This window comes from Pristis pectinata, chromosome 1 (genome assembly GCF_009764475.1).
Source record: "Pristis pectinata isolate sPriPec2 chromosome 1, sPriPec2.1.pri, whole genome shotgun sequence".
NCBI lineage: Eukaryota > Metazoa > Chordata > Chondrichthyes > Rhinopristiformes > Pristidae > Pristis > Pristis pectinata.
In genome coordinates, this window is record NC_067405.1 from 23,584,940 (window position 1) to 23,611,818 (window position 26,879).

A 26,879-nucleotide genomic window follows, 5' to 3' on the forward strand; every position below is an offset into this window, starting at 1 on the left:
TTCAGATAAAATGTTACCTACTTGCACAGGAGAAGGTCCAAAGATACATAAGAATTTAGTTGTCACACATCCAAAATGAAGCACAAGTACCAAGATTACAACCCAGCAAAAAATAGATTAGATAGCTATGTCATACTTGACAAATTTTGCATCGAGCATTTATTTGTCATTGGACATAAGACAAAATGATTCTGGCAGAAAGTGGCAATAGATAAAAACTGAAACCTAAGTTCAGAACAAGATTGCTTAGGCATGTTAACTTCACAGTTTGTGATTGCTATAACAAGAAATACTGTGGCTGCAGCAATTTATCAATTTAAAATAATCCCGAAACACCAGTTTTCTTTCCTATATTTCTGGCCTATTATTATTGTTATATTTTAACTTCTCTTTTTGCTGTTGGCTGTCAAGTTATGAAAATGCAGAAAGGGCTTTTTATTCTGGTGAAATTATGGAGCATTCAACAGAAGACAATTATTTTGAAAACTGTACATGGGGAAAGGGTTTTCTAATCAGATCAGATATTGCTTCAGACATCAATTTATTGTTGATAATATTTCAGTAATTTCAGTTGTGTTCCCCTGACCATTTTATGGTTGTATTGATTAACACCTTTCTCCCTGGTTCTATTTTAATACTTTACATTCTTCTTGAAATGTAGGAACAAAAAAGTGTTTTGAGAACACACATTTTTAATTATCATTACAGTTGCCAATTTAATTGCAAAATTGTCTTTTCAACTGCTTGCAGGAAACTGAATGCAAAAATTTTATGGCTGAAGCATATTTAATAGATCCATAATCATTTTCTGAAGATCAGGTAAATAAATGAAGTGTGGCTAAGGGCAGAAACTTGGATTGAAAATTCTGTTGTGTTTCCCATTCGAAAATAGAGAGACTGGAAATAAAACAATGAACAGTATATTTTTTCCTGAAAATAAGAAAATCTAGGAAAAAACAGTGTCAAAATAATTCAATGTAATTTTAATTTTTAGTTTGAGCACAGTACACATCAGTATATTTTCAATTTTTCATCTAATTTATGTGTTGATGTGGAACAGAATCATGCAGTTATTTCCATAATTCTACATGCATTGTCTACATCTTTCATGCAAGTTGATGTAGCTTTTAATAAAGAACTTTGATTGCTGTATTAGTTCAATTGAGGCCCTGGTTACACTCAGTCAGCTATGTTGGGCAGATCATGTCACTCACATGCCAGATACCAGAGTCCCGAAACAGACAAGTGGAAGCAATTCATCCAATTCTGAGAGAATGCTGAAAACGATGAAGAAAACCGTGACATATACACTGTGCTGTTTCTCTAATCAGCGGTACACCTACGGCACTTTAAAGTTCATGTCCAGCCATATAAAGGCCATGGCAAAATATCCAGGTATTCATTCATTGGGATAAAAATATCAATACCAAGGACAGTATAGGTATGTGTGTGAGTGAGACTGAGAATGAGTAACTGAGGAAGAGAGAAGAGGGAAATGCCAGTATACAGTATATCTCCTTCCCATTCAATGGATGATTAAAGAATGGTTATATATGCCTATGTCCCATCAAATATTCCAAAATTATCATCTACCCATATCAGAAAATAACAGAATTCAATTCATCTTCTGTGAAAATCTCTAAATTCACCACAATAATGTTAATTAATTCTGCAGAATTTGCTCCCAGACTAGTGTGAAATTCAGATAATTCCAGGGCTGGATCCCAGTGCTGAGAATTTGCCCTGGAAGGATTAGTGGAAATGCCAAGCAGAGGTGCAAATGAGGTTTCTGCTGATCTTTCACTGAAATTGTCAATCTTGGGAACTGGGAAACTGATAACTGGGAGAACAGCTGAGTAAAATCCTGGCACTGAGCTCCAGAAAGACACATGATTTACATCCGACTCGGCGAGAACCTTGACACACCCCTTTCACTAACTGGGATTGAGATTAAATCATCATCACAGAGTTTGATAGTATAATTTGGAAATGACCAGGATACTTTACCAGTAGAGAGTCATTGGACAGACATAAAATTATACAGTTAGTAATACAAGATGGAAAAAAATGGTCAATGGGAATACAGACAGCTTCTTTCTTTGCAGTCACTCTGTTACTGGCATCATTGGATGAGAAAGTGAAACCCAGGCTATGATAGAAACCAGTTCAAGTAGCTTGAAACTACTCAATGTGTTATTAGTAATTAGCATAATTATGTGGGATTCTTCTGTCCACTATTGTAATGAGGATGCAAGTTCATTTATTCCAAATTGTTATTGTCTGGGAAACCAATATGGTACAGAGCACTTTCAGCCCCATAATGGTTAAAAAACAGTATACTTTCATCAAGCCAAATTAAATTTTCAAAATAAAACTGAAATAATATACATTGAGTTTTGAGTGCAGTGCTTAATTCTGTCCTTATTTTCATTTCATAATACAGTTTAAATTCCTCATTTAGGAAACATTCTTTCTGGTTCACTTGTTGCCTTGTGTTACTTGTAGCACATAGAAAAATCAAATTGTAATTGGAAGATACTTTATATAATTATTAAGAACTTACTAGTTAGGTGTCACTGGGAGGGCAAGAGGGTTATACTTCAAGCAAAAGAGATTAAGAGAATATTAATTAACAGAACCATTCAAAGTTATGAGGAGTTCAGTAGAATATGGAGACCATTTGCACTGGCTTGTGGGGGTGGAAGCATTGAGTCAACATTATGAGAGGGAAAGAAAACAGTAGTGAGATGACAAAATTGCTTTTTGTGATCTTTAGAGGATGGTGAAAGTTTCATTTGTAACCTTCAAAAAGGAATTGCATGAAAAGGAGAGATGTGCAGGGGTATGAGGAAAGAACTTGGGAGATGAAGTATTGGATAGGTCTTTAATGGGTCAATGCAGATATTTATGATTCAGAGTTAATGCAGATTCTTTAAGACTCAATTAATATGATTTGGTGCTTCTATGATTTTATCATTGTAAAGTGAAATTTAAATTATCTAAAAATTGAAACAAAATTCAAATTGAAGAGGGAGGAAAAGGAGGGGATTTCTGCCCAGAAGATGGGTCAAATAGCATACCTTTATGGATGCTTTCGATGGAAAGGTGAATACAAATAAAAATCAGGGACTCCTTGAAAGTCCATGGTTTTCTCTAATGACTTTTCCAGAGTCCTTGACAATGGAACCAGCTTCAGATTGTCATAAAGGAGGCCAGCCTGAGCAGGTCCCAGGCAGATGCTGGGAACCCTTTGAGTGCCTGCCTCTCCTTCAGGCCCTCCACCACCACAACCCATCAACCCTTGACATCCCCTGAGCTTTCAACTCCAGCCGACCTACAATTCCACCCACATATCTCCTACCCTGATTCACTGCAGTCTGCAGACTACATATTGCGGCTGTCAAATGCACACCTGACCACTGAGCACCAATCTGACTCATTCTGACATGCTTTCCCCCAAGCCAACTTCTCTGATTGTATCACATCCCCATTATCCAACCTATCTTGCCACCAAACTCTCTTACTTTACAACTCCAAGCATACCAACTTTCACTTCTCTGACAAAATCCTATCTTTTGACAACCAATCCTGATTAATACTCTAACTCCAAACCACCGTCCCTTATTGAACAATCCTATCTCGCACCAATCCCGATAGGTTGACCATTACCTCAATTGCTCCTTTCATCAATTAGCCCGAAGCACCGATTCCCTTTCTCATTCTAGGCTTCTCTATCCAATGCTCCCAAGGCTCAGAGATACCTGATTTCCCTTGTGTACTTTGCATTTAACACACAAAGGAAAGTGTTTCTTTGTACAAACTCGATTTAGTAATGCAGCATACAAACATATGAATCAGGAACTGGAGTTGACCATTGGGGCTCTCAAACCTTCTCAGCCATGTAATAAGATCAAACCTGATCTAATCATAACTTCAGCTCGGAGTTCCCATCTACCCACAGAATACTCACTTCCTTTTCATCTACCTCCGCCTTAAAAATGTTCAGAATTTCAAAGTCTAAAGAAAAAAGAATGCCTCATCTCTGTCATTAATGGATCATCCATTATTTTTAATCAGTGATGTTTATTTCTAGATTCTCCCTCAAGGAAATGTCCTCTCCACATCTCTCCTGTCCCCTCAGGATCTCATATGTTTCAATCAAACCCCTTCTCATTCTTCTGAATGCCAGCAAATAGAAGTGTAGCTTGTCCAACCTTTCCTTATAAGACAACCCATCCCTTCCAGCTATTAGTCCAGCAAGTCTTCAATGAACTACTTCAAACATATTAACATCCTTCCTTAAATAAGGAGATCAATGCTATGCATAGTCATAGAGTCAGAGAGTCATACAGCATGGAAACAGGCCCTTCGGCCCAACGCATTCATGACAACCAAGATGGCCATCTAAGCTAGTCCCATTTGCCTGTGTTTGACCCATATCCCTTAAAGCCTTTCATATCCATGTACCTGTCCAAATGTCTTTTAAATGTTGTCATTATACCTGCCTCAACCACTTCCTCTGGCAGCTTATTCCATATACATATCATCCTTTGTGTAAAAACGTTGCCCCCCAGGCTCCTATTAAATCTTTCCCTTCTCACCTGAAACTTATGCCTTCTAGTTCTTGATTACCCAACACTGGGAAAAAAACAGTGTGCATATGCCCCTCATAATTTTATACACTTCTACTAGATCACTCCTCAGTCTCCTATGTGCCAAGGAATAAAGTCCTAGCCTACTCAACCTCTCCTTGTAACCCAGTCCCTCGAGTCCCGGTACAATCCTTGTAAATCTTTTCTGCACACTTCCCAGCTTAACGTCATCTTTCCTACTACCCCAACATTTGTGAGATTGCACACCAAGTTCCAAGTATTCAATCTTACAAGCTATAGCATAACATGTATTTTCCTTCAGAACATAACTTGAATAATTTATTCAGAGTATTCTATAAATAGTCTGAACAAAATAGAGAAAAAAATACAGTGCAGTGACGACTGTCCTTTTCCATCACAACATTATATAAATTAACAAAAGTCAAAGCATTACTAAATGTTATTACACCTGAGTACCTTAGGTAGCTTTTGGTTGGTTGAAACAACATTGCAACTAAAGGACTTCAGACACCAGCTTTTCTACCAGTCTTTAGTGTTATGATAAAAATATTTAATCGCAGACCTTTTACAAAATAACTAAAAGAAAACTGTATTGATTTTCATGACTTATATCTCTGGGAGATCTCATGGTGTGATCTCATTGGAGAGTGTTGTCTCTTTTGAATCGAATAGCCAGCATTTCGCAATGTCTGCAACTTCCGTGTAGGCACTGTCAAGTGTGTAACTCCTGAACTTACTGATGGAGCACAAAATCTATCATTTTATCCCGTAATTAGGTCCAACTTGCTGAGGTTTCTCAGCATTGAGACTGGGGATTGCCCCTCTAACTCTCCACTGGGCCAATTTCAAGGGGGGGGCGGATTTGAAGACTATGGGGAAGGCAAGCTCATTCTTGAAATCTTGAAAAAAAAATCATTTCAGTTTAACGTTTTCTGTGCGTTTTTAGCTAACAAATTTTAGAACATTTTTAAAAATTTCTTAATTTAGTTTTATACAAAAAGCACAGTGATAGTAGCAGGAGTAGGCTACCTGGCCCCACCATTCAATATGATCATGGCTGATCTGTCCTGTGCTTCAACTCCACTTTTCTGCCATTTCTAGATAGCCTTCTACACCCCAGTCTTTCAAAAACGTATCTACCTTCCCTTTAAATACCGCCTGTGATGTAGCCTTCAATGTACTCTTGTGGAAGAGCATTCCAAAGATTCGTCATCCTTTGCGAGAAGAAATTCCTATGCACGACAGCTTTAAATGTCTATGCCCTTATTTTATAACTATGTTCTCTCATTCAAGACTATTCTTTCAGTGGAAAAATTCTCAGCATCTACCCTGCCATTCCCACCTGAGGCCCTTAAGTGACCTTACCTTAGGAGCAATAAAATCGCTTCTCATTATGAATGGTTTTTTGTATGTGTAAACATCAAAGATATTTAAAGACAACCAATTTACCCTCACAAATTTGGTGCACAGCAAAACTGCGGGCATGTTTAGCTGGCCGTTATAGCTTTCAGGAGCACTTTGGAGCATAGGACTTCCTTACTGCCATACCAAAGGCCGTTTTCCTGTCATGACCTTGCCGCTGGAGTTCAGATTGTATCCGGCCAGCAGAATACGTCCTGTGCATCAGAGCAAGACAAGTATGGTTGTGGGAAGACCAACACGTAGCAGGGGAATCAGACTAGTGAGATTATTTGGGTTATAAGTCATTTGGCATTTTACTGAAGGCCAAAAGTGCAATCTATTTTTGTCTTACAAATTAAAAATAAGGGCAAATTCACTCTGTTTAGTGCCATAGAGTCACAGAGACTTAGAGAACAAGATGACCTCAGAATAAGTCATTCTAAGTTCTAAGAATTCTAACTTATTCTAAGTTCATTGCATTAGTATATTCTACCTCTTTCCTAACCATTCATTCAGACTCATTTCTTTCATAGAACTGAAAGGAAAAAGGTTTCAATAAACAAATCAAAAATTACTAAACCTGCTCTTGATTTGAACCAGTGAGACCGTTTAAGTATTACAATCTCACCGCATAACTGAAAAATGAAGCTTGCGAAGTGCAAAAACTAAACTGATATTTTTGAATACTCTGAAACTTCCGGGAGAAATCATCTTATTGACATCACGAGAAACAGTCAGTTACGTTGGCTGTAAATTTACGTGAGACTGCTTGCAGTTTTCAGTGTAACAACATTACATAAAATACAATAGTGTACCAACAAAATAAATTGCTATCATGAATATTAAGAAACTGGAACAGAATAAACACAACATTTAGGGCACTGATTTATGGATGCCATTCTGTTAACAAATTAAAAAAAAAATTAACCTCATCCTGTTAAGTGGTGGAGTGCAGAATAGTAAATTGCTCCTTTAGTGTTCTGAGGGTTAAATTAATATTGTATTGCACTTACTTATGGCGTCTACAAATTGATCAAAAAAGCCGAATGGAAAAAGTGGCTCAGGCAGCTCTCTGAAAAACATCTTTAGTGCTCCGGTGACGACGTGGATGTCCTCCCACTGGCTGTCATCCAAATTCAGCTTCTCTTCTGGGAAAACATGAAGAGAAATGGAACAACTGGTTTTAATGAAACAATTACAAGACACTAATTATTATGTTAATGTTTGCCTACTATCATCAGCAACCGTTAACAGCCTCCTGCACCTAGAGGTTTAGAGCTGTGCAATTTTCCACAGAAGAACATATTCAGTACAATACCATCTGCAGGAATGTAGCGTGCACTCTCTCTCACATACACACACGTACACACATACACACACAAACAAAAGGACATAAAGGCTCATGCTCATGACTGAAGATGTCAGGTACACTTATACCCATAATGCTTTTGCTGATAAATTAACACCACTACTGAACATGATTCAAAGCTATTAGCATTCAAGGCTAAGAGGGGCTGCGTAGTGGCAGCAACTGCTGGCTGAGCTGAACTCATGGGACCGGCCTGCAGGCCTTACAGAGCCAACATGAGACATATGCTAAACATGGCAATTGAAAATGAGCTATTACTTTACATGTGTCAACTCTGCCACGTACAAGGGAATTAAAGATAACTCCCTTTCTTTGCTTGAATTTAGTGCTAGTTAGGAATGTACAGAAGGATTGGGAGTTCCCTTTCCAAACAAAAATGTTGCTGTGTACTTAAAAAATATAGAACAGGTATGAAATGTTGTGCCAGCACACAAATAACAAGAAAATTGGTATTAATGTAAAGCCCAGCTAAGTAAATTATTCCAAACACCATCTTTTTAACAGATTAATCTGTATGCAGGCTTTTATTTCTACTAAAAATAAATTTGGTTATATGCAATTGTTTTAAAGAAATTTCTGGCTGACTGAACTTAAAATACAAACTCACAATTGCATTAGTGTAAAATTGCATCAGATGCTACGTATTGACATGGACTTTCATTATCCAGACCATCAAAGCAATTACATCTCCAACAAAAAACTGTACTGAAGGTGGAAAATGTCTTTTCAACAGTAACTGATAGGTTGAAAGTAAAAGAAGTGCCTAGAAGTTCAAAGGCATAATGCAGCTTTTTTCCCCATGGTTTACAACCGACAATTGATTCTTTTTTTCCAGAGTGAAACATAATAATGACTAATTGTAGATTGTTTTAAGTGACTTGGAAAATTCGAGGGGGCACTTCCTTGGGTGATTCACCTTTGTGATACTCACAGGACTTGTCTGTTGGCGTGTACAGAATGACATCATTCCTTACGCATTTCAGGGGAATGGACTGCATGTTGCTGAAGGTGTCTGAAGTTGGGCATTCCTTAGACAATTAGGTCAAACCAGCATGGTGCCAAATCGGCATGCCTGTCAAGTGGGTAAATCCTAGGCAGCCACCTTCCCCCACGCTCTGCCTATCTTGCCTACCAACCATCCCAATCTCTGGTCAGGCAGCAGATCCACAACTTACTGCCTGCCCCACATCTTTGAACTGCCAAACTTTGATCTCCTCTGAACTGACAATTCAGATGTTGATGCTGGTCTAAATCCCTGATCACAACAGCTTCATTTCAAATAAAAAAACTGACTTCCTCTCATTCAAACTATGCTAGTCTTTGATCCATAATCACTCCTTTCAAACAATGCATAGAAACTGGAGTTCATCATTTTTTGCTGTATTAAACTGGGCTGGAAATGCCTGATCAAGGACCCCTAAAAAAAATAGCAGAATTGGGGAAAACGGACATTTGAAAAATGATTTGTGTCCTTCTCTCTGATTGCAGCATAAAAATGCAACCTGCTCAACTCCTGATAGCAATCGCCTGCATTGACTGCAGTTGGCATATCTTTGTTACTAAAAACATGGAATGTGGGTCTTTGCTTTAAAGAACTCTCTCCATGACAGATTCATTTCAGAAGCACAAAAGGCTGCCATTGAGGTGAAGGAAAAAGTGAGGAAATGTGCCATCACTTTTGAGGCACTCTTCTCCCATCTGCCACTACTGGCATAGATTGCATCCTATGCTACTGCAAAGCACAGATTCATCACTCTGCAGAAGTTGCAGCATGTATCTCTATTGTGCATAACTCTCATAAGCATTGTGTGACCCAGTAATGTGTATGAAACAAGCAGATCATTAAAAACTCAGGCAGGCAAATACTGATAGTTCAAATCAATATTTCAGCCAGGATCTTTTAACTCAGACCTCCTAACAATCTCACAACAATGCTTGCTTCTAGTTTACTGGGAGTTAAAAGCAAAGGTCATTTTTCCATTTGAAATGTATATCATTTTTCCATTTCTGTTGGTACAGCAGGGATGAACATCATGCATATTGAATACATTATTGTTCATGCAAATGACCTCATAGAACCCCTCTGATGAAGAAATTTCTTCTTATTTCAGTCCTGAACTGTTGATCCCTGATTTTCAGTGTTTCAGAGGTGAAACCAAGCTGATGCAGGCCAGTATGATGCACCAGTAAGAAAGTGGCCAAAGCTATGCTTACAAAGTGATAGTGAGAAATCTAAGATACTGAGATGTCTGGTTCTAAACACCTCAGACAAGGGAAACATCACCTCTGGATCTACTCTATCAAGTCCTGTAAGAACTATGTTTTAATCAAATCACTTCTCATTCTTGTAAACTCTAAGTATAGGTTCAGTCCACTAATTTCTTCTCATAGAACAATTTATCCATAGCAAGAATCAGTCTGGTGAACCTTCCTGTCACTCCCTCCATCACAAGGTTCTCTTTCCTGAAATAGGAAGACTGGAACTGCACACAGTATTAGTTCTACTCACAACTACTCAATTCCACATAAATTTAGAGTGGCATGTAAAGATCATTATGTAATCACTGACTAGTATTTAACTGCATCACCCATGTTAATACAGTGGCTTAAAGAGCAGGACAGAGGCTATTGTCATGGAAAGCTCACCGCCTAACTAGATGCATCTAACCACATCACCGATTGCCAGTTTCTTCCAGATGTAATATTGTCTGTATGTTATATTTTCGAGGATACAGTAGGCCTAAATTACATTTGAGCTCTCCAAGTACTGTGGACACACTTGTGTCACTTTCACTGCTCCACTGTGAAGTCTCTTCAAGGTATGCCTACCCTGAAGAAGTTCTCAAGAGAGGAGTTTTCAACTCCTCTCTTCGACAGGTAAGACCCTCTCCCACTGCTCCCCCTCTGTGATCTCTGCTACTCTCTGACCATGTGCTCTCCCAGAGAGAGGCACAGACATCGATTTCTCCATCTTTCGGTAACCACTCCCTTCTGCCCCCCCCCCCCCACCACCCCTGTTTTCCCTTATCCCCTTGTCCTTCTCTATACTCCTTCTCTTTCCCTTCCCCTGCCCTCTCGATCTAGCCATCACCCACACATTCCTCCCTCTGGTTCCCCTTCCCTTTACCATGACCCACTGCCCTCTCCTATCAGATTTCATCTTCTTTAGCCCTTTGTATCTTCCACCTATCACCTCCCAGCTTCATACATCATTCACACTCCCCCACCTGCCTATCTTCCCCTTCTCACCTGGATACACTTCTCACCCGCCAGATTTTGCTCCATCCCCTCCCCCACCCTTTTATACTGTCTATCTCCCCTCTATCATTCCAGTCCTGAAGAAGGGTCTCGACCTGAAATGTTGATTGTCTATTTCCCTTCATAGATGCTGCCTGGCTCACTGAGTTCTTCCAGCATTTTGTGTGTCACTCCATGTACCATGGAGTTTTGGAGAGTTTTCATGCTGATTTAGCCACAAATGCTAACCCTGGACAATAACATTGACCACTTATTTCTGTCAGTCACTTCTGCGTTAAGTATGATAATGTTATTGCTTCATTTTAAGTATAACTAAGACTCCAAAGAAAATGCATGAACTATGAAACAAAACATAAATTGGCCAAGAAATTCATAATAATTTTTGGAGACACAAGAGATTCTGCAGATGCTGGAATCTAGAGCAACCTACTAAGTTCCTCCAGCATTTTGTGCATAGTGATTTTTACTTTTTCAATTTTCCTCATTATACTTCTTTTCATATCCCCTGTAGATCATCAACTATTTCCTAATTTCCATGCTTTTTTAATTAAAATATACTGATTTCCATGCCAGTACTTTCAATATGATTCGTTGGCCTTGCCTATGTCTGCAGTCTTTGTGACCATGTTTGTGCTACTTCCTTTTTCCTTAACTTGCATTTTTTCTTCTGAAATGCTGTTAACTCCAGAATACCTTTATGTTCTAAGAGAAATTTCTATTCCTGAAAAATCAGCTGTTCTGGGTTTTTTCCAATGGCTAACCTGCTGAATGCCTTCATTTGCTCTATTTGAATAATCACGCCAGAGGTATTGTTAGAGCACAGCAATGAAAGTAGTAAAGAGAGCACAAAGTAGAAAGACGATTTTGGCATGAATTCCATCAGGTAAGGCAAATTTGAGATCTAGTCGGACCTTTGAGAAAATTGGATGTCTTTGAATATGAATGACACATGTGACTAGTGGAGTTAATTACAATTTCAGATGATATTTCTTTTGGGTGGAGCTGTAGAAGTGCATGAAGATGCGTGGAATTTTACTATAAGTAGCAAATTACAAACTTTATAGCTTCCAAGTACATTACAATATCATGCATTCATTGCTGTATTTATTACTCTTCAGGTTAATAAATTGCTCTGGGACTACTATTTGGGAGAAAGAATGTTGTGTAAATGAAATAACATTGAATGTGTTTGTTTACTTAATTATTGCACAAATATATATAGCAATGTATCTTTACCACACGCTCTATAAAACATATAAAAATATTATTTTTCTCTGGTAAAAAGCGTTAACATATCAATGTTATGCATTTGCTGATGTTTTCTAAGGCCTCAACTGATTTTGAATACGTAAAATGAACTTTCTCTTTAAAATATGACATGTATTGCATTTAATAAGGTTTGATAACATGTTTGTTTATAATTTCTAATTGAATATATCTCCATTTTGAATCATTATAAAAAAGTAAGTGATATATGTGTCAACTCTAACCAATGATGCAATTTTCACTCTCCAAATGTGCTACTATTAAATACACCAAAGTTCTTTGTCATTTTGTTAAAGAAATAGTAAATATTGTAGGTTATATTCCATAATACATACTGAAACAAAAATCACTCTGAAAAATTATCCCATGCAGTGGTATTTTGTTGTAATGTTGAAATTGTATAAGGCACTAAGTTGGAAAACTGCTGTATTTGAATACATCCTTGTTTAAATTCAGCTTTTAATCATTGAACTAAGCCATTCACACGCTGTCCTGATCCAGATCCCCATCTGTTTGATTGAAAACACTTCAGGAGTATCCCTTTATTACATTACATGGTTTTAATTTCAATTGACTACAGCCTAGTGGGTCTGTTCAGAACAGTCAATGCTAAACAATGACATCAAGAGCCTAAGGCCTAATGTGGCGTACAGTCACTTTAAAGAACAGAGGTTTTCAGTTTGTTGAAGTCTGTCAACTACTTTGAGCTGTTTATTCTCACCATGGTGTCACACCCCCTACACGTCCCTTTTGATACAAACTGTTTCATTTTCTCTTTGGTCAAATCAAATCTTACCCCTTAGCCCCATTACCCATTCACTCACTATACTGTCTGGGTTTTTTTTTCCCAAATTATTTGCTCTCTTTCTATAACATCACAGTGTAATACATTTATTCCTTATTGTTGTTTTAAAAAATCTTAAATGAGATGCATTTGTATTACGTTCATTATACTAGCTTTGTGATCCTGCCATAGTAAATATTTTTTCAAGTCATTCTGTATTTTCTTTCTCACTAGTTTCATATCTTTGTCCAGTAATGCTTTGCTAATTTATTTTAAAACTAAGACCAGTGAAAAGATTGTCATTTGAAACATGTAATTGTTTTCACAATCCACACAGTAATACAAATTTCTCAAATTAATCTTGTCACTGCCAATGGTAATCCTAATACTAAATGTGTGCACTGATAGAAATATTACTAACATTACTCTGAAACTCTTCCTTCTGTTGTTACATGTTAACATCCACTATTCATTTTAAAATAGATGTTTTACATCAAAGGAAAATAGGGTTCGAGATGTGTTTACAAAACTTGTTAAACAAAAGGCATTGTGTTAAAAATTGGTTTATCCCTGAGCAGGGCAATTTTAGGGAAATGTGTTCCTCAATTTTTGTAGATATTTGTACTGCCTTGCACGTTTTTCCTTCATAAAACTTCCCCAAATAACATCAACAGCAGGGCAACATGTAAAATGCATTAGCAATGAGATTTTCAACCTTACTGGCATGAAAATTGGCTGTTCCTCGAGTGAATAAGCACTATCAAGTGTTTAAGCAACCTTGTTTCTCCTGAAGCTATGTTGTCTAAAGGGACAGTACTCAGACTGCACACTTTATGCCCACTGAGTTGGGTGGCTTCCTTTCACCTAACATATTACCTCATAAGTGTGCCTTGACTATGGAAGTCAAGGTCATGGTCACTTTTAACTTCGTAACTTCAGGATCATTCCAGGTTTCTATTGTTGGTCTCTGCCACCTAGTACACTTTGTTGGTGACTCCTGGATTAGGGAAGTCACCCAGACTGCATACCCTGGGAGACTTTGTCTAATTTTCTCTGGAAGCCACAGGAGCTGGCAGAGAGGCCATGGGCATTCACCTACATCACATATTTCCTGAAAGTGCAAGAACCCAGAGACTTTGCCTGTAACCTTCAACTAGAAGTACTTGGTGGTAACTCTCTAGGATTTCCATGGTCCCCATGCACAAAAAATGCTTTCCATAGGCACTATTCATCCTAAGTCTTTTTATCTTCCTCTGGACCTTTGGGAGCACTCCCTCAGACCTTTACCATCACAGGGAAAATCAACAATACTCTTCTGTGAAATTTCCATTTGCAGTTCTTGCTCTTTATGTGACTTTCTCAAAGAGCACGAGCATGGCGCAAGACATCGTTTTAATGTACAAAAATGTGCTTGAAGCATCTTACAGGCCCTAATCTTTTACCTAAATGCCTTGAGAAAGGATAATATCTTGGTAATTACTAATGTGTAATTTGTAACAGCTCACTCTGCAAAATTTAGTTTCCTTCTGCACATGCTTTGTGGACAAGAATTACTGTCACTGCAGATAACCGAGTAAAATATTTTTCAACATTTCCGAGAAATTCACCCTGGACTAGGAGTGCTAAATCTGCACCACCTCCAAAGTCTATTCCACTGAGTTCTGATTGATTTCAGATTACAGAATTCTAGTGCAATCATAAAGCGGATTTAATGTTTCAGAGCAAGGATAAATTTAGACATCTGTATCTTAGAGGATTTTTGTGCCAATTAGAAAATCCACGTGAATAAAGTAAATAATCTCACTTATTGTGTCCTGGTTACACAATAAAATAAACAACATAAAGACCTGCAAGTTATTACTTTGAAGATTTGATTAGCATCTTCTTAAAGGAGTTTATAAAAACATATTATATGTTAATTGTTTCATACTTTTGATAATGTGACACATCCATAGCAGAATACTCTCCAGGACCACATGAACAGTGCAGTGACTGGGAAATGAAGGTTCAATAAGCACACTGCCAGACGTCTGTCAGAAGCTCAATGAGACCCTGCGTTAAGGACTGCTAGAAATTTTGCCATTCCTCTCCACGTGGAGGTACTGTAAAATTAATCTGCTTTACATCTGGTTAATTTTTAGATATTAGCCAGGGATTTAACCAGACTCATTCAGCCATGTTGTGTGCCTCAGGTGACAGAGATTTTTGTCAGGTGAACATATTCTGATGTCTGGTTTTTTGGGTCAGTGCAACAGCAGCAGAGAGTCAGACATGACTTCCACCAAATATCAGGCCGTCCACAGTCCAATTAATTGCACACATACAGCTCCCAAACCAATTGCTTTCAATGAGGATATCATTTGAAAAGTTCTGCCTTGACAGCAACATGTACGGTCTGTGATTCCTCATGTAAATTCAGTTATCAAACACCGCATTACAACTAAAAGAATAAGTCCCGAAAGTATACAGCTTCTCTTGGATAAATGGTCTACAGAAGTTGTTCCTTTCTTTGTTTCATGTGTAGAGCTTCAGATTATCTCAAGTTTGCTTGACGTTTAGGCAGATCATTTGTCAAATTTTATAGTTAACCCTCTGCAAATAGAAGGTAGCATAAGTTTAACAGAGGCTTATACATTCTTTGATTCTTCTATAATAAACTAATTCAGGAAAACCTTTGACAATGTTTTTGAATTAAAGTCAGGTTTATTATTTACTACTTTAAAAATAAGTTATGATACCTCTAACATAGTTAGTAGAATTTTCAATTAATAATCTAGGTTTTTTGGTGTTGCTTTTGATAAAACTTGCACTTCCCATATATTTTCTTCATGATCCTTCTTGGCCTTCCAACTTGTGCACCAAACATAAGGAGACATGCTAAGTTGCTTGCTCATTGATCACAATTTCATCAGCCACTAGATAGGTGAAGTATTTTGTAGGTGGCTTTCAAAGAAAAATGTTAACTTCCTTTGTATAAACATTGGCCATCTGGTCAATATCCTTAATCTGCAACAACTGTTGAGTAACATAGCATGTGGGAATTAAAGTCATTTTAGTGTCTTATTATTTCATGACTAAGACTAGCAATATTTATTATTTAATTCTTTATGCGGTTGACAGGGATAAAGTCGGAGTATAGATGAAGGTCTTTTCAGCAGATTGAAACTATGCCATATTTTTAATAGAACTATCCAATCAATTTCACTCCCATATATTTTTCCTATCGCCTTGTATTGTTTCCCTCTATAAATTTTGAGATTAAGCCTTGGAGCGAAACAGGTGCACAGTCGACTAAAATGGACCATGACAAATTGACTATGGATGACCACGTAGGTTTCTCAAAAAGGCAACTGAAATCTCACATCATGGTTTATTCCTTCACATGCCATTGATTTCCACCGAACATTGTATCAATGTGTACGATAAAATTACTGGATGCAGTTCCTAGCATTTACAAACCAGAACAATTCTAATATTTTAATTTCAGTCTTGAAACATATGGAAGTTTGCTACAGGCTTATGTAAAATTAGAGTCACATTTTTTGTGTATCAAAATAAACACAGATTTTGGAGCTGGGTTCATTGTGTATCATAAAAACATTCATATACAAGTTCTTCAAATGATTTTGCAAATGTGTGTGAAACACAAGACCAAGGGAAATGTGCAGAACCTCAGAACAGACACAACAGTGTGCTCTGCTGCAGTTTCCATGATTTTAAATTCATAATATAATAGTAAACAACATCAAACCTATTTTTGTTTTGCAATACCAGTGGTCTTCTTTGGAGGCTTGGACAATTCCTTAAATTGACTTTTAAATGTTACGGTTCTGATTTTTCAAAATAAGAAGTACTTGCTTTCACAGACCTATTGAAAATACAGAAGTCTTAGCTCTCTTTCATAGTCGTTTAAATATTTAATTTTTTTCTGTTGTACCATTGACAACAGAAAACACACACTAATCAAAGGATAAAATAATCATTCTATTCAATATAAGAGGGAACCAGCAAATCAATTAGTAAGCGATTATAATCCTGACTATTTGAATACAGATTACAATAATGTTGGCACCTCGAGTTACTGTTGCTTTGTATAATTCATCATTTTTCATGATCAACAAAAAAGATGTCAAGCATAGGGCAAATTGCCCAATTCAGAATGCTCCTACAGCAACAGGTTTTTAAAAGGGAGATGCTACCATTCTGATCACCATAGAAAAAAGCAAAGTTATCATTCAATGACTGAATAGAAATCTAGCTTATGACCTACTGTATCACAGCTTTCCAGTGCATTACCTCAAGCAGTAAATGAAATGAACAGACTTTAGCGCTATCGGATAGCAAAACAAGAATCTATTTTGCTGCATGCATAATGGAAATAGCACGACTTGGGCCTTTCATGTTAATTTAGCATTGCATGAAATTCAGCGCCACAGGTCTGAGGTCAAGCATCATTCATCATTAGCTAAAGTGGCATTTTCTCCACTTCATAAAGCAGCTGCTTGGAAGAAAAAGGTATTCTTTAACAGTACAAGGCAAGGAATACAATTCGTTCTCTATGAGGAATGAACCACAAAAAAAAAGGTGCCCCAGTGTCAGAATTCTAGTGCGTGTAAATTTGGTGATGTCAGCTGCCATAACCTAGAGAATCACAAGACCATTGCATTCCTCAGCTCATCAAATGAGCGGATAAGTCATATCCATTCTGGTTGTAAATGAATTACTGCTTGAGTGAAAGCAGGTTTTTGTGTTCCTTAATCATGATTTATGTTGGCCTGTTATCTTGTTTGTTGCAACTTTCCAGTGCTCCAACTGTCAACAAGAGCACCATTTATTCACATGGTAACCTCAAGGCAATGGAGAAACTAAATCAGATAACTTGTCTGGCATAAATGGGGGAAAAAAGTTTTCGCAAAAAAGTATTGCTGAGCTTACAAGTGGATGCTTAAAAGTTAAATTTTCTTCAGAGGCAACTTTGACATTATATTAAAGGAATGGCTTAAAGGAATAAACAGTTCATTTAATGTTTTGTAAAAGCAGGTGTGACCTTCAAAGCAAAACTGATACGTGAATTGTACTATTAAAATAGAATTGGTGCATATTTACCACTAGGTACAACAATGACAACATATGATGAAACATTTCTGAACCCATACATGAAAGCAAGAAGTGAATAATGGAATATACTGTGTTAAAATGAGAGTACCATTTTATGTCATCTTAAATTTACACAAAATGCCATATAATCTAGTTATTAATATGTCTTCAACCCTGTAGAAGTCCAGCATAAATGCTTGATCAATTTCATGGCTACAATACCGTTGGTCCTGATAAACTCACAACCGTTTTGTCAAGAAATAATACTGTTATGCTGCTTTTTTTCCAAAGGCATAACTAATGTAGTTAATGGGAAAACTTCATATTACATATTTTATTGAATTAATAACTTAACTGAACAAAAACAGCTGCTGTCATTCAATCAAAGGAAACAAAATTGAACTTACACTGGGCTGAAACATGGGTACTGAAATTATGTTGTACAACATTAACATCTGAGTGTGCTTAACACACCAATCAAATTCATTTATCATTTCTTTAAAAGAAGATATTACTTAAATTATTCTTTACTCCATGATTTAAAATGGAGTAAAGAATAAATTATATTTAGTAACTTAAACATTTGTGCACTGATGTTACATAGCCTGAATTCTAGACTAGGAATATTACATGTAAGGGAATATTTAAAATGTCCTGTTGTCTCTGCACAACATTAATCAGCAATTTGGCAAAATTTCACTAAATGGGCATTTAAAAAATGCAGGGGATTGTAGAGATATGTTTTGCTTTGAGGGACCAGGACGTTGTTCAGGGATTAACCTGCGGCTGACGATTGCATGATTTTGACAATAAAAATATTAGACAAATAAAAATAATATATTTTAACTGCATAGAATTACTGCTGTGGAACTGATTTTGTCACCAGTTCAGTATAATACAAGTTATTGATTGAATGGAGGGTGCAAAAATATTTATACCGGCCACACATTTCCTGCATTATTGTGATGTTAACTGGCATGCATGCCACACCATCTGTCTGCCTTTGGCTGGTGAATTGAGCTTAATAATTCAGAAGGAATAATGGGGGATACACTTAACAACATCAAGAACTTCCACTTATATTGTACCTTGAATAGCAGTGCAAGTGCTTCAAAGCAGAATTACTAAGCAAACAACAAATGCCACAGAACATAAAATATATTAGGATAAGTGTTCAAAAGGTATGGTCAAAATGGTAGATTTAATGACAAAATAAGGTTAAAAAAGACATTTAGGGAGGCAATTTTTGGAGGATCTTGGCAACCGAAGATATGATACCTAATGGTGCGCAACTACATTTGGAGATGTTCTGACCTCAAAATTGGAGAAGCAGAGATATCCTGGAGGGCTACAGCAATGGAGGAGTTATAGAAACAAAAGATGCAAGAATAGATAAAATAAGATATCTTTATTAGTCACATGTACATCGAAACACACAGTGAAATGCATCTTTTGCATAGAGTGTTCTGGGGGCAGCCCGCAAATGTTGCCACGCATCCGGTGCCAACATAGCATGCCCACAACTTCCTAACCCGTACGTCTTTGGAATGTGGGAGGAAACCGGAGCACCCGGAGGAAACCCATGCAGTCATGGGGAGAACATACGAACTCCTCACAGACAGCGGCCAGAATTGAACCCGGATCGCTGGCACTGTAATAGCGTTACGCTAACTGCTACACGGGATTTGAAACAGGGATGAGAATTTTAGATTTGCAGAATTGTTTAACCAGTCAGGTCAGCAGGTGGAGAAATGATGGGTAGATGGGATGGGGTGCAAGTTAGGACACATGTCACGTATTTTGAAAGTTCTCACGTTTACAAAGAGTAGACTGAGAAAGGCGAGTGGGAAGCACTGTAATGTTTGGGGTAACTGAAATATATGAATGTTTTGACAGAGGTGGAGTCAAGCAGTATTATGGAGGTGGGAAAAGGTGGTCTGAGTAATGGCAAAGACAGTCAACATAGAGCTGGTTAATTAGATTAACCTCATTCCATGAATGTATTATTAATACATCGTGGAAAGGAAATGCACCCAAGGACTGAGAGAGAAGTTGAAAGCTTTTCAAGCCTCTGAGTAAAAAGTTATAGAATTTTACAGCACAGAAATGGGCCCTTCTGGCCCACTTCTTCTGTGTTGACCACGATGCCTATCTATGCTAATCCCTTTTGACCACATTAGGCCCATGTCCCTCTTTGCCTTTCCTGTCCAAGTATCTGTCCAAATGCCTTTTAAACAGTCTACTCTTTGTATCTGCCTCTATCACCTCCTCTGGAAGCTCATTCTAGATATTCACCACCTTCTGTGTGAAAAATTTATTTCTCAGAACTCCTTTACATTTCTCCCCTCTCACTTTAACCCTGTGCCCTCTAATTCCAGACTCCCTTGCCCTGGGAAAAATATTCTTTATACTTTATTCTGTATAAAACTTTATAAGGTCATCCCTTCAGTCTCTGACATTTCAGTAAATATAAATCCAGTCCATACATCTCAGCTTATAACTACAGCCCTCCATTCCAGGCAATGTCCTATTGAAGCTTTCTGTTGCTGCCACATCCTTCATCTAGTGTGGTGACCAGAAATGGAGAAAATGCTCTAAGTGTGGTCTAACCAATATTTTATTTTGCAACATGATGTCCTAATTCTTATATTCAATGCCTCAGCCTATGAAGGCAAGCACACAAAATATGTTTTTTTACATTACCCTATCCACTTGTGTCGTCACTTTCGGGGAGCTTTGGACTTGGACCCCAAAGTGTCTCTGCACATTAACACTCCTTTGAATTTGATTTCCCAATGTGTATTAGAGGATTTAATTCCATCTGCAACTGCTGCACCTAACTTTCCAATTTCCTACTGTATCCTTAGACAAACTTCTTCGTTCTTTACAACTCTACCAATTTTTGTGTTGACTGCAAACTTACTAATCATACGACCTACATGCTCATCTAAGTCATTTATATATAGTATAAACACCAAAGGTTCCAATACCAATTCCTGCAGTGCACAACTTGTTACAGACCTCCAGTCAGAAAATTTATTGTGTTCAGTTCTGGTCGCCTCATTATAGGAAGGATGTGGAAGCTTTAGAGAGGGTGCAGAGGAGATCTACCAGGATGCTGCCTGGATTGAAGAGCATGTCTGATGAGGATAGGTTGAGCGAGCTTGGGTTTTTCTCTTTGGAGAGAAGGAGAATGAGAGGTGACTTGATAGAGGTGAACAAGATGATAAGAGACATAGATCGAGTGGTCAATCAGAGACTTTTTCCCAGGGCAAAAATGGCTAAAACGAGGGGGCATAATTTTAAGGTGACTGGAGGAAGGTATAAGGGGGATGTCAGGGGTAAGATTTTTACACAGAGAGTGATGGGTATGTGACACATACTGTCGGCAGAGGTTGTGGGGGCAGATACATTAGTGACATTTAAGAGACTCTTATAGCCACATGAGTGATAGAAAAATGGAGGGCTATGTGGGACGGAAGGGTTAGATAGATCTTAGAGCAGGATAAAATGTCGGCACAACATTGTGGGCCGAAGGGCCTGTACTGTGCTCTAGAGTTCTATGTTCTAAAAACACCCATCCACCACTACCCTCTGTCTCCTATCACAAAGCCAATTTTGGATCCAGTTTGGTAACATGCCTCGGATCCCTTGTGCCTCGATTTGTAAGACATGATCTCCCCTACATAAAGCCATGTTGCATCCTTCTAATCAGTATCTGCCTTTCCAGGTGATCATAAATCTTGTTACACACTATGAAGACAAGCATACAAAATGCCCAGAATCTTCTCCAACAAATTCCCCAACACTGATGTAAGAGTCACCAGCCTGTAGCTTCCAGGCTTATCCCTACTGCCCATTTTGAATAAGGAGATGGCATTAGGTATCATCCAGTCTTCTGGTAGTACCTCACCTATGGCTAACGAAGATGCACCAATCTCCATCTGAGCCTCAACAGTCATCTCCCTTGTATCCCTTAGCATCTTGGGATAGATCGTGTCAGGCCTTGGGGATTTATCCACCCTAATGTGCTCCAAGGTTTCTGGTACTTCCTCCATCCTGATACAGACATGCTCCAGAATATCAGGCTACCCCTACCTTAACCCTCCAGCCTTCATGTCCTTCTCCCTAGTGAATACCATTGAGAAGTATTCATTTAGGATCTTGCTCATATCCCCTATTTTCCAACCTCAGCCCTAAATTGTCGATCACTGGATTATGTCCCTTAGTTTTAAACTCTGCAGGCTGAAGAATCAGCCTCTGCATTCATTTCAGGTCTTTATCCAGAATCTTGTATGTTTCAATGAGATTATATTCTAATTTCCAGAGAATGTAGACAAGCTTTACTCACTATTGGACAACCATCTCATCTCAAGAATCAATCTCGTGAATTTAAGCTGCATTGCCCCAAATTATCCTTCCCTGAGCATGGAGATCAAGGCTGCATTGTCAAAGCTTTGGATGCGATGTCACCAGATTCCTGCACATTTGTAACTTACTCTTGTGTTCCAATCCTCTATCTTGCAATAAAGCCAAATATATGATTAGCATTAAATAATAACAAAATTCTAAGGATACACAGCAGCTGTCATGAAGGTTTGTTAATCTGAAACATTAATTGTGTCTCTCTTCACACATTGTGCTTGACTTGGTGAGTATACCTGGCGTTTTCTATTTTAATTTTGGATTTCCAACACCTGCAGTTCTTTGCTTTTCAAATATTGTTTGCCTTCCTAAATGCTTGCTGTACCTCCAAGTTAATTTAAGATGCTTCATGAAACTTCCAAATCCATGACTCCGACAATCAAGGACCAAGACAGCAAGTGCAGGAAAACACCATCACCTGCAGGTTCTTTTTCAAGGCACACACCATGTCACTTAGAACTATATCATGGTCCCTTCATTATCGTTGATCTAATTTTCCGGTTCTCTTTATCCAATAGTACAGTATGAGTACCTTCACCAGGACAGCAGCTAATCAAGAATGTAGCTCTTCACCACCTTCTCCAGGGAAATTAGAGATAAGCAATAAATGTTGACCTTGCTGGTGACAACCATATTCTCTATATGAATGAAAAATCTTCTCTACATTTGCTAAAACCAATGGCATTTCAACTCATTGAAATTACATTTAACCCTATATTTCTGAGTGGTGTCACTTACAATTAAGGACAGACTAGGTAAAGCAAGAGGATTACTGTTGATGTTAAAATAACATAACTCTGGGGGGAAAAAAAGGCTACTCGTTCCCCACTGACTCCTTTAACATATTTAGTTTCAAAGATAGACGGGTGGGGGTTGGTTTTGATGTCTTTCAACCTGCGCATTCTTTCTCCTTTCTTATACATAAAAATAAAAAGGCCAAGCAATGCACCCTCAAACTCCCCTGCAGCCAACAAAGATACAAAGAGGGAAGGAAGAAAAGTCAAATCACAATACAAAAAGCATTAGTGCCAGAGCAGCAGGACATCTCCCTAATTTGACTTTCCCTACAGGTGGTACGCAGCTGCATCAGAGCAGGTTATTTCACTGCCGGTCACTTGTGCTGTAACAAAGTGTTGCCTGTGCTCGACAGAATATATTTAGTGATGCGCAACGAGTTAGGACTATAATAAGAAAAGCATTTTTTGGCATTGCCCGAGGAGACTCCCTATGCTGGCCATGGACAGTAATGCTCTTGTTTCAGTGTCTGCCTACAGAGATAAAGGCTGTCAGGAAATGCTGGTGCACATGACCCATTGGAACATTTTTTGTGACTTGCTTACGACTGGCTGGCAGACAATTCTTATCTCATTGGAAATGAATAAAGTAACTAAGGATCTGAAAGTGAAGCAGTGGCAGCTCGCTGGAGCCACGAAAGTTAAAAAGAAAACTTTCCTTTTTAATGCTTTTATTATGGAGAAGCATCTCAGTAGTCAACACGGGCTCATTACTGAGACGAGTATGAAACCATCAAACTTTGGATAAATTTCACAAAGTTCTACTGAACTGGATCATTCTCACCTATTCGGAAGTTGAATTAAATTTGATGGGGTCACCCATGATCAGTGCTCCTTCACTGAACTTGGCATATACTCAACTGTTTTTGGAGATTTGGTCTATTATAAAAGGCAATAACTGCTCTTGTATAAAAGTCATTAAATACATTTAAGAAACAGTCAACCCTTGAAACATTTTTACTTTTATAAAAGTCTGTTTGTGAGAAGATTCACAGCTATTTCCAAAGTCTTGGGGATACGATTGGAACTGTTTTTTTTATTTGAAGTTCTAATAGGGACTTCAGTAGAGATTGCTGCTATTTATAACTTTTGCTGATTATCCTGTCTGACTGGTTCAATTGAATCTTATCAAGTTCCACTATTCACTTTAATGAGGAGATCTAGATTGTCCTATAGAAAATGATCAGGCAGAGAAACCTCTAATTTATGAGGCAGACGGGAATTCTCTGCCAGAACAAGAAAGCAACAAATATGATAAGAGTCTGCCCAATATTATCAGTCCTCCACATGCAATGGGAACAGCTGAGAAAGAAATTCTCTGATTTCTCAGATAAGATTACCCATAGTTTAACATCTTAAATGAAAATTATGTTTAGAGTTAGTGGGTGAAAACCACAGACCTGAAGACATTAACAGTGCAGGTTGGAGAGCACTGGGAGTATTTGCTGCAGGTTGAACCCCCCCCCCCCCCCCCCCGACAAATTGCCATATCTGCACATCTTAAGGTCAAATAGAAATGGTCTAGGTGAAGATCCAAAATCCCCACTTCACTGTAGTGTGTTGTTACCAAATCCAAATACCAGCCCAAGACATCAGAATCATATCCCTGCCTTCTCAGAGGGCATAAAGTAGAATTAAAATGTTGAAACTGTACTTAAGCTGTACCCTCAGAAAACATGCCAATGGTAAGTCGAAATCTGCAGGAGCATAATCCTGTGATACATTCCCTTGAGATACTGAAGATGAAATTAATTTCTTAGACATAAAATAATGGGATATTATACAGATCAGTGTTTCATTGATACATACTGGAGTGCTTATCAAACACACTGATTTGAGGAGAACTTTTCATGTAGAGAGACAGATATACATTTTCAGATGGCGGGCTAAATGCTCTGAAAGTAAACGAGAATTTTTCATGATGCGACAATATGCTTTTAAAATGAGCTGCCTCTGAATCAGTTCAATAGATAATTTTTCTTTACCCTAATCTAAAAATAAATACATAATTTGTGATATGTTTCCAGTAATTAGAGGCCACCTTAAGGGTTTTTCAGATAATTTGATTTCCTATGTCAGTGAGGCAGTATGGAAATGCTCTTCATTGAATTTTACCTAAAATTCCTAAGGTTTTCCTAATGGGGTTACTGAGTGTCATTCATTGCAAATATTATATTTCATGTCCACATATACTCAAAAGACAGGAAAAGTTTGTTGCAGATAAATTCTATTCCTTTCATTCGGTCCCATGGATGAACAGTAAATTGAAGAGTTGTAACAGGTCCTTGGAGCCAGCTTGGAAAATTTAGCCCCAATTTCTGGAGAGAGTCTTGATAAGGACAATGACAAAAACTTTATTTACATAGTGCCTTCAATGTAGCAAAGCATTATGGGAACCTTCAGAAATGTGTTAACAAAAAGTATTAACACTATGCATGAAGAGGAGATCTGGGTTGATGACTAATAACTTGGTCAAAGAGCAGATTTTAAGGAGGATCGTAAAAGAGGCAAGAGAGTTAGTGAAGCAAAGGTTAAGGAAGGGAATTCCACAGCTTAGGGCTTTGGCAGCTGAAGATGAGCACCAATATTGGGGCAATTATGCTGGAGAATGATCAAGATGCAAGAACTGGAAGAGCACCTCAGAGATTTGGAAGCAATTACATAGAGAGAAAGGTGCAAGTCTCTGCAGGGTTTTGAAATAAGGGAGAGAATTTTCAAATTAGGTTTTGTCTCACTTGGGAAACAATGTAGGTCAGTCAGCACTGGGTGGGATGAGTAAGGCTTGCCTGTGATGCATTTACTGTCTGTACGTACTTGATTATATGTTGAGAGAAATACTTTAACCAAAATCTTATGAAGTTGAATGATCCCAGCTCCTCTAACTTTTGTTGCTTGCTTTGAATCAGTGGGGTGGAGGGAATCAAACTGATTACTCTCTGGAACAGATCCTGTAAATAAACATAATTTGCATTTCATAAGGGGACTGAGACACTGAACCAAACTTTCAGTTGACCATATTAATTACTTCACAACCTCGTCTGGCACAGCATTCTCACCAACACTTCCTGTCAATGACATTATGTAGCAGCAATGTTCAGCATCCCTTTGGTGACACATTTTGGATCTTACAGAAAATTCTTGCTCAAACTCCAAACTATGACCTTTTTAAAGCCTACTTTGTTTCCCCATGTGTAATCACCTCACTTTAAGTGATCCAACTAAAGAACCGAATGGTGCTCAGCTCAATCATCCATCAATTCAATTTTAAAGCTTATGCTGAAAGGAAGGATGTGGTATGGAATAATTATGATAATGATTTTGAAAGCTGTTGCAAATAATAAGCACATTCAACTTAGGTTTCCAAGATGGTGATGATCTGAAAGAATTTGAAAGCATAGAAACCCTTTATAGAAGATTATACATGACATTTTAAACTATTGTAAATTATTGTAGTCGATATTACAAAATGAATCACTCTGGTGCATCAGAAAAGTTGTATAAAAACACAAAATTTTAAATGCTGACCTGCTCATTTGAACACAATAGATTGATATGGTTTTGCATTTGTTCTCCTATCTTGAAGGCTTAAAGTTCAGCCTTAGTGCACAAAGAAATGTTGTAAGCACATTAAACATCTGACACACCAATATTGCACAACGTGATTTCATCCTTTCAAGAGTTTTGTAGAATTGTGCTACATACTGTCTAGATGCTGATCTGACTCATGAGATACTAACTGTAACAAAATAAAAATCTTCAAACTTTGAGAGGAGATTTACCTTGGTTGTTATTTCTGTGATAATGACAAATATGTGTTATTTTTAAGTTTTCTATTTTGTTACAGACATAACTTTGCCAAAAGGCTTACTACT

At 37.8% G+C, this 26,879-nt stretch overlaps 1 protein-coding gene across 2 annotated transcripts in view; it reads right to left on the reverse strand.

Annotated features, from left to right (window-relative positions):
- arhgap15 (Rho GTPase activating protein 15) overlaps window positions 1-26,879 on the reverse strand; it is a 593,944-nt gene that overhangs the window by 79,644 nt on the left and 487,421 nt on the right. For both annotated transcript variants that reach the window (XM_052029237.1, XM_052029228.1), the window contains exon 13: window positions 7,028-7,162. In XM_052029237.1, coding sequence (XP_051885197.1) covers window positions 7,028-7,162 — 135 coding nt within the window. The remainder of the gene's footprint in view (window positions 1-7,027; window positions 7,163-26,879) is intronic.